The sequence below is a fragment of the Triticum urartu genome, chromosome 7A, assembly GCF_056163025.1.
Source record: "Triticum urartu cultivar PI428250 chromosome 7A, HENAU_Tu73, whole genome shotgun sequence".
Taxonomy (NCBI): domain Eukaryota; kingdom Viridiplantae; phylum Streptophyta; class Magnoliopsida; order Poales; family Poaceae; genus Triticum; species Triticum urartu.
This window is the reverse complement of record NC_141879.1, coordinates 645140256-645149726: the sequence shown is the minus strand read 5'-3', so window position 1 is coordinate 645149726 and position 9471 is coordinate 645140256. Positions and strand designations below refer to the sequence as shown.

Here is a 9471-nt window from a genome sequence, read left to right as displayed (position 1 = left end):
TGCTGTTAATTCACGTGCTCATCTTGAAGTATCACGGGATGCTAAAATTGACAGGGAAAGATAAAGAAAGATTTTAGTGGCACCATCGTCTATCTATCTATAGTTAAAACAGAATGAGTCATATTGGGAACAACATACATGCAGCTAATGCATGGCTGGCTGACAACATTCTGAAAACTAATGCGCACACATCCCGATTCCTGAAGCAGAACTGATGTTAACCTTATATATGCAAAAATTGATATGTGGCAGTAGGAAGGAAACTCATATAGAGAGCTCTAGATGTTACTAATGGGCACACTGAGTTTTCTTTCTTAAACTTATTTCCTATAATTGTTAAAAAAAAGGGCAGCCCGGTGCATGTAGTTTCCTATAATTGTTATCTGCCCAAAAACATTTGAAAACATCGTGCAGGCCATTAGGTGCCCTGTCATCAAAGAGAAAGCCAACAAATAAAAATGAAAAGTGAGGGATCTCACCCAGCCGAAGCTTCGAGCAACGGGGCATTAGTTTGATTTTGACCTGTTTTTGACTGATCATAGTGCTTGTTTGATTTGAGCATTTGGGTGAGGCTTTTTGCAGTGTGTTACATAGTCTGCTGTTACCTTCATATGCTGCCATTTCCAAAGCTTGCTGAAATTGAAGTATTTTTCTCCTTCGGTATGCAGATAGCTGATGAGTAGCATTTGTTATTTAGTCATTGTCTCTACAAATTCATTTCAGCAGACATGTGTTCTGGTATAAACTGTAGTTTCAGTATACTACAGTACGCGGGGAGTAAGCATAGCTGAGAAGATAACAAGGAGTGTGAAAATGGAGGTTCCTGAGTCGGACAAGTCACTATAAACAAGCAAAATGATGGGCCAAGTAAGCATGGCTCCAAATTCATCAATTCAGTCGGACAAATGTTCTCATTAAATCCAACTAGGCTATGTAAAAAATTGATAGTATATTTCTGTGGCAGCAGGAGAGCTGTATAAATTACTAATGCGATCATACTGAATTTACTAATTGGCATCTGCCCAAAAACATATGAAAACAGCATGCAGGCCATTCATCGGATGCCTGTCATTTGAGACAAGAATCCCCTTATTAGCATTATTAAACATGGCATATAAGTATACATAACTTGGGTGAGAAGTACTCTGTTATTTCTCTCTGCGTCCTTGGATGAAACCTGCTGTTTGCAGGAGGATATTCTGCTCTTAGGTTGTTTGCAAAGCTTGTTGAAATAATTCTCCTTTCACGTGCAAACAGTGTTTCCTAGTCATTGTTTCAGCAGACATATCCTCTGTTAGAAACTGTATTTTCAGACTTTCAGTACTATAGTACGTCCAGTGCTGCAGTTCATGCATAGGCAATATACATTAGCTGAGAATATAATAAGAACAGTGAAAGTGAGTCGGACAAGTGTTGTTGATTAACAACAACCAAAAGATGGACCAAGTAAGTAAGCATGAGTCCAAATCCACTGAGAATTCACTATAATTCAGCATTGCCGGAGACACGTGAACCAAGATCCAGTGATCGCTTTGGCTCCAGGGTTAAATTTGACCCACAGAGCACAAATACAAACAGCTAGAAGCCTGGACAAGCCATCGCTGGAGTGATTCACGTGCTCATCTCATCTCGATGCATCACGGGATGATAAACTTGAGATGGAAAGATAAAGAAGGAATCTCTAGGTCGATAGTAGGACAACATCTTCTTGTCTTGGTATTTATCTGACAACAGCGCAGGTGCTGTAATTTGCTGGACTTGTCAGGGTTGACGGTTCAGCGTTACAAGATGTCTGAAACCCCCATGACAAAACCTGAATTTCAACTGGAATTTACAACTTCCAAGGGCTGATCATCACACCAGACTGATGACAAAACTTGAATTTCACTGAAGTTGCAATGTACAGCACAAGGGAAGCACACTGATGGTTGGATGTAGATATGCAGAAACTATGGACAGCAAATCAAATGTACTAACGCTAAATCAAAGGGGTGTTTAGTAAAGACATCTGAGTAAGAAACGAGTGTCAGCAAAACTGAATAACTTAGGCGCTCCATATCTTGCTGAACATCGACTGCAGCCTGCTGCTGTTGGCGATCTTCTTGACGACCTTCTTGGCGTCGGGGTCGCCGGAGTCGGCCAGCTCCTTGAGGCTCCTGAAGTGCTCCGACGACACGATCTTCTTCCTCCCGGCGCCGGTCTCGGCCAGCGACGTGACGGCGGAGAGGATCAGCCCCTTGGCCATCAGCTTGCCCTCGGACGGGTCGAGCAGCTGCAGCAGCCGGTCCAGGTTGTCGCCGTCCTGGATGAAGATGACCCGGTTCCCGTGCAGCGCCAGCAGGCTGGACAGCACCTGCGCCGCCATCTCCCGCACCCGGAAGGACTTCGCGGCGAGCAGGCCGGCGAGCGCGGGGAAGTACCCGGCCCGGGCCATCATCCGGCTGTACTCCTCCGAGGCCTCCGCGAGGTGGCGGAGGATCTTGAGCGTGCAGTCCAGCACCGCGTAGTCGCCGTTGTTGAGGTAGTGGAGCAGCCAGCCCAGCACGTCGGAGCTGGTGAGGTCGTCGATGGAGCTCGCCGAGGAGAAGCAGAAGAACCAGATGGCCGCGAGGGCCACCTCGCGTGCCTTGTAGGAGTAGGGGAGGTCCGGGTATATCAGCTGGAGGAGCGACTGGATCACCCCCATGCTGATGGCTTCTTCCCTCACGTCGGCGTCGTCGAGCGCCATAGCGTGCAGCAGCTCCACGGAGCCGAGCTTGCGGACCTCCTCCATCTTCTGCGAGAGCTTTACCAGCTCGGTCACCACGCCCTGCTCCACCATGAACATCTTTACTTCTTCCACCCTGCTCAGGTTCCGGAGCACGGCGAAGGAGGAGCTGAGCAGCCGGCCGCCGCTGCCGGCGTCGGCGCAGGCGTGGAGGAGCGTCGTGACGCCGCCGTGCGCGCACACGGCCCACACGTTGTCCGAGTTCTCCGTCAGCTCCCGCAGCGCCTGCGCCGCGCGCTCCCTGGCGAGCGCCGTGGCTGCGCCCACGCCGCCCGCGTTCTCCAGCACCTGCACCAGCGGCGCGATCACGCCGGCCTTCACCAGCATGCCCCTGTACGAGTCGGACCCCGCCACGACGGCCACCGCGCCCGCGGCCTCCTCCTGGACGCGCGGGTCCCGCGACTCGAGGAAGCCGGCGAGCACGGCGACGCCGTCGTCCACGTCGAGCGCCACCACCCGCACGCACGCCTCGTCCTCCGACATGAGCTCGGCGATGGTGGCCAGCGCCTGCGCCCGCTGCACGGGCCCGCCGATCCTGATCCGGGAGAAGAGGTCCTTGAGGAAGAACCGCTTCTCGGCGACGCCCGCGTCGGCGCCCGGCCGCACCGTGACGATGGCCTGCGACGGCGACGTGGCCGCGCCGGTGGAGGCCATCTCCTTGAGCTGCCGCACGTGCGCCTCCAGCTTGGCGCTCAGGCCGTCCATGTCGCTCCGCAGGCGCAGCCGCCCGCCGCCGTACGTGCCGTCGCTGCACTGCGAGGCCACGTCCAGGATGCCCCTCACGGTGGCCGAAGCAGACTGCAGAAACTGAACCAGCACATGATACTCCTCCCCCTTCTCGTCCTCCTCCTCCTCGCCGTGGCCGCCATTGCCGCGCAGCAAACTGAGGCCGGAGCAGAGCTGGCGGAGCTTGTCCTTGACGGAATTCCACTTGGTCGGGAACTGCGGGACGGAGCAGGCCAGCGAAGACGACGCCAGAGTCTCCAGCACCATCAGCGCCTCGCCATGGCTGCCCTCTGCCCCTGGCACCACTTCTGTTTCCACCATTGCTGCCGGCGCTGCTTCTCCCATCTCTGCAACCATGGCGACGAACCAACACACGCGCGCGCGCACTCCCCAGCCCTGTACCGCCACCTATCTGGTAGCATGCATCTTGAGGAGCTCGCAGCTAACCAACTGATGATGATGATGCTGGTGCGAGTAGGAGGAGGAGCTGGTAGGGAGGGAACTCGACGGAGAGCTTCAACTATTAATGGAGGCGTTGGTGCGGGTAAGTGACAAATTGTCAGTTTTGTACCCATGCAGGCAGGAGTAGCCCGTGTGCGCCGCATCGGCGTGGCCACTGGCTAGGGTAGATGGGTTGCTGCTGGTTGGTGCCGCACCTGTCCTCACTCACCCGTCTCTGATCTGTCTTCTTGTTAGCCCTCCTCCTCCTGCCCCAACTTGCTGCCCTCCTTTTGGTTTCTTCCATTGGAATCTTGCTGCCTGCTCCCTCCAAAATCTCCATGCCCACAACATCATTTCTTAAGCCAACAATCTCATTTGGTAAAATATAATTTAACTAGCTAGTGCTAGTATAGTAGTATAATACTCGATTTGGAATGATGGGGTTGATCAGTGGGTTGGGTGGGAGCTAGTGAGTGATCAGGGGAGCTGAACATATGCCTGAGAGTGAGATCATCGTGCATGCGATAATGGGGCCATGGGCTACGGTTAAGGGTTGGTGATTATGCACTAGCCCATTATGGAATTCAGGATCTGTGAGGGCATCATCGGTCGAGTGTGTGTACCTTTCCCTGAGTAAAATATCGGCAAAGGCCTAGGCTTTACGCTTCCTCCTCCCGTTATTAAGTACTCCACGAACTGTACGTCGTGGCTGGGGATGCAATGCATGCATGGAAGCTGCTGTGCAGTGCAAAGCCAGTGCTGTTGGGGGACCTGGCCTGACCAACCTCAGCCGTAGGTCCGTATGATACTTGTGTGAAGGTAAAGTCACGGTACAGGGGACTGGCCCAACTAACTCGCCCTGCTCTGATCATGAGCTCGTCTGTTCTATTGTTAGCTGGTTGTGTGCCGAGGCAAAATTTCATGTTTTGACCCTTTTCGTATACTAATTCAGGATCTGACCCAAATTGGAAAGAATTTCGGGATTTGACTCTTTCGCTACCGTCAAGGGTCATGGCGGTAGGGTTAGACAGGCTACCGCCAGGGTCCCTGGCGGTAGGGTGCGACGGAGGGGGACGGCGGCCGTTTGCCCGTGCTGACGTGGATAACTACCCTACCGACAGGGACCCTGACGGCAGCCTGTCTGACCCTACCGCCAGAACCTTTGACGGTAGGGGGTGGCTTGGGTTTTTGCCTTGGAAAGCTTCTGTAACGAAAAATTGCAGTGGCCACCTACCGCCAGGGGGTTGGCGGTAGGCTGTGTGACCATACCGCCAGGGTCCTTGGCGGTAGGGTCCTGTGTTTTAGGATTTACAGGTTTAATTGCTTGCTTCTTTTCAAAAACAATATCACAACACTGATATAGAGTCAGAAAAACAGATCTCAAACAATTAAAATTGGGCATCACATACACATTAATAAAAGTTGAACTAAATAGACATGTCAAACGAAGTTCAACTCATTAGCAAACGGAGTTCCACATAGTTTCACAAATAGCAAACACATAGTTTCACAAATAGCAAACACATAGTTCCACGTAGTTTCACAACCACTAGGCAACTACAAGAGCCAAGTATTCAAGAGCAGAATTACTTGCTTCTGCTCCTCTTGGAGGTACGGTCCTCATTCCTCTTTGAACGAGTCTCTTCGGTCTTCTTCTTGGGTCGTCGAGTAACCGGTCTCTGGAAAGGGTCCGGTGTCGGTGTCAAAACCGGCGGATCTCGGGTAGGGGGTCCCGAACTGTGCGTCTGAGGTTGATGGTAACAGGAGACAGGGAACACAATGTTTACCCAGGTTCGGGCCCTCTCGATGGAGGTAAAACCCTACGTCCTGCTAGATTAATATTGATGAGTATGGGGTTTACAAGAGTTGATCTACCACGAGATCGTAATGGCTAAAACCCTACAAGTCTAGCCTATCTGATTATGATTGTCTTTACAGACTAAACCCTCCAGTTTATTTAGACGCCGGAGGGGACTAGGGTTATACAAAGTCAGTTACATAGAAGGGAGGTAGTATACTACCCGGCCGCCTGGCTTGCCATCCACGCAAAGAAGAGTCCTATCCGGACACGGGAGAAAGTCTTCTATCTTATATCTTCATGGTCCAATAGTCCGACCCATGCCCAATAGACCGGACGCCTGATGACCCCTTAGTCCAGGACTCGCTCAGTAGCCCCTGAACCAGGCTTCAATGACGAGGTGTCCGGCGCGCAGATTGTCTTCGGCATTGCAAGGCGGATTCCTCCTCCGAATACTCCGACACAGTCTTCGAACACCAAGATCGTGTCTGGATCTACAAAACAAGTTCCGCACACCACTTCAGATAATATAATATTTCACGAGTCCAATCCGCTGGCAACTTCTTGCAATGTAACACTACATCACCTCCCGGTCGTTATTTCGAACCGTTTTTCGGCCTGCCGCTCCATATTCCGAGATGTGGCTTTATTGGCACGTCTTGTCAAAGTAGAGATCGTGTCCCTCTATTGCGGGATTCTCATCAATACGGGCGCGGGTAATCCAACCGCGCCGTTCGCACGGCCCTTGGGAATAGGCAAGTTCAAGGCGAGTGGGGAGGGGCTTAATATTCACTACCTTTATAAAGAGATAAGGATTCCCCTCTTTCACCCACACCCTCTCCTTCTCTTTTCCCTCCCATTCTCAAGCTCCAGCGCCCGAGTCCTTGTCTTTTCCGCCTCAAGAAAGCACTCGACCATGTTCGGATCTGGAGCGCAAGGCAAATGGATGGCCTCCTCCATCAAGGAGAAGGACATCACCAAGCTTCGGGAGGCCGGGTATCTGGCGAAGGAAATCGCCCATAGGCTTCCGGCCAAGGGGCAAATCGTCCCCACCCCGAAGCCCAATGAGAGGGTGGTGTTTATCCCCTATTTTGTCCACGGGTTAGGGTTTCCTCTCCACCCTTTCGTCCGTGGACTCATGTTTTATTATGGGCTAGATTTCCATGATCTAGCTCCAAACTATTTCCTCAACATCTGGGCGTTCATTGTCGTGTGTGAGGCTTTCCTCCGTATTCCACCCCACTTCGGACTGTGGCTCAAGATCTTCAACGTGAAGCCGAAGGTGGTGGATAGCCAACACGCGGAGAGCGGAGGCGCCATGGTGAGCAAACTCCCCAATGTCACATGGCCCAAGGGTACTTTTGTGGAGACCGTCAAAGAGTGGCAGAAACTGTGGTTCTATATCACAGAGCCCTGAGATACCACCTGGGCCGCAGCCCCCGAATTCAAGTCCGGAGTTCCAATGCGGCTCACCTCCTGGATAGAGAAGGGCCCAAATTGGTCCTCGTCAGACGAGCTAATCGCGCTACAAACACGCATCCAAAGCATGTTGGATAAGAACATCAAGCTCGTCAACGTGATCCAGGTGATGTTAATCCGGCGGATCCTTCCATGCCAGAGCCGGACTTGCCCTTTGTGGGAATTCGATCCGGAGAAGCACCGGACCTTGGAGAGGCTCTTCGAAACCACACACGAAGATATCTGGAAGTTGCTCTCAAGGGCAATGAGACACCGCCGAAGACGGGCGAGGACCGCGGGCACGATCTGGCCCATCCCGCCAGTGCGGTAAGTCTTTCGTGTTTCAAGGTGTATCCTCTAGTTGCTTATTCAAGGGAGATACTTAAACTCCACTAGCAATTTTTTCAGGTATGGACAGAGAAAGCGGAGCGGATTGAGTGCCCGGCTCCGCTGCCTGAGGAACCAGCCATCCCTCTTCTGACGAAGATGCTGGTTCTGGCGCCTTACCAGCCATCGGAGAAGAAGGCCAAGGGGACCCGGGGTGGCCTCCGCTCCAAAGGAGCTTCGGACAGGACGTCCAAAGACGACAAGACTCCCTCCTCCGCTGCCGAAGACGACGATGAGGACGAGGAGGAAAGAAGCTCTCCCCCTGAAGGAGGAAAGAAGAAGAGGGCGGCCTCCACGAATCTGGAGGCAGAAGCGTCCAAGAGGGGGAAGAACTCCCTTGCGGACAACTCCACGTGGGACATTGACAGCAGCCCAGAGCCGCGCTGCTGAAACAAGCCCCTGGCCGCATCATGAGTACTCAGAAGACTCTGACACATTGATGTATTCGGCCTCTTCGGTTCGCAGTTTTAACGCTTTAAATCATGCGCTTGTAGTCCGGCCCACGATAGCTCCCTGCGATCCTCATCAGGAGGTTCGCTGGATTCAAAGGCGATGGCCAGTGAGTCACCACCGGCCGCTCAATCTCCCACAGCCAGGGGTGACGACGAGGTGCTGTCCAAAAGGACCTCCCGGGCCAGGAAGAGGTTCAGGAGGCTTTCCGGGTGGCGCCAGAGGGTGACCCTTCGGCCGGCGAACACCTGGGAGAGAGAACCCCCCATGGATACTGGCGATGGGGGTCGTGTCTAGTTCGAACCCCAGCCGGATATGGTTCCGGAGACCTATACGACTCCGGAATCTGATAAGCAACCTCCTTCAAAAGAAGGAGGTGTGCCTATTCCGCCGGTGACCTCTATCCAGCCAGAGGCACCGGATAATCTGCTGGAAGCGTTGCGAGGCGCTTCCATTGTGGAGGAACACCGCATCCTTATGGGTACGGTGTATGAGAGGGTTCAGTCCGTCAAGAGCGGACTGACCGAAGCCTGCACCAGCCTGCTGACAGGCTTTGAGGTAAGCGATGCGAGAAAGAAGGTCATAGTATAGACAGTGTAGCCCCTGAGACACTGTCCGGTGTTCGGAAAGGAAAAGCCGGACAGAGGATCAAGTAATTTTCACAGAAAACTAACTAAATATGTCTTATGAACACATGTGTCGCTGTTGGCCGCCACCTCTCATGCCGTTGAGGTCTCCGGACTAAAGCAGAGTCTTGAGCAGGCCGAAGAAGAGATTTGCCTTGTGAAAAGGCAGCTGGAGGACAAACTAGGTATATGGAGACTTGATGTATATTCGGAAAGAATAAACGATGTATATTGATTGTAGTGCCGTGATATTTGTAGGAGCAGCGACTGAGGTTGAAACCCTCAAGGAAGCACTGGCCGAGGCTGAGGAGAGGGTGGCGAAGGAACGATCTGTCCGGAGAAAGCATGAGGCCCGGGTTGGGGAGTTCCAGCAAGAGCTTCAGGATGCTTTGAAGAAATACGAGTCCTTGGAGCGTCAGCATGCGGACCGAGAGTCCGAGGTTGAGAGGGCCCGCCAAAGCACACAAGAGGCCCGGACCGAGGCCCAAGGCGCCCTCCGAGAAATCCAGGAGGCCAAAAAGATCGCCGCGGGTAAGGCTTTTATTATGCTGAGCAAGTATGCGAAGAAGATGTATCTCTTACTGACCCGGATTTGGAGTTCTCCAAGGGCGTTTGTGGATCTGCCACACAACGTGTCTGACGCCGCTGAATTCTTCCGAGCTGAAGAGGGGAGTTCGACGGAGAAGCTGTTCTGGTCGCAATACCTTGCATCAGAACATCCGGTGCCCTTGACCGACCAGCTAAAACAGCTGGTCGAACTGCATAGGGTGGCTGAACTGGCCATGAAGGACTTGATAGTCCAGCTATGGCCAATCGAT

The 9471-nt window shown here is 52.8% G+C and overlaps 1 protein-coding gene across 1 annotated transcript; it reads right to left on the bottom strand.

Moving 5' to 3' along the window:
• Positions 1 to 1865: 1865 nt before the first annotated feature.
• On the bottom strand, positions 1866 to 4194 carry LOC125523807 (uncharacterized). Its single transcript, XM_048688878.2, has one exon. The coding sequence runs from the start codon at positions 3848 to 3850 to the stop codon at positions 2045 to 2047; it is 1806 nt and encodes a 601-aa protein (XP_048544835.2). The 5' UTR covers positions 3851 to 4194; the 3' UTR covers positions 1866 to 2044.
• Positions 4195 to 9471: the final 5277 nt, after the last annotated feature.

Excerpts from the sequence above, each read along its gene's own strand:
- LOC125523807 (XM_048688878.2), bottom strand. The coding sequence starts at position 3,850 with ATGGTTGCAGAGATGGGAGAAGCAGCGCCGGCAGCAATGGTGGAAACA.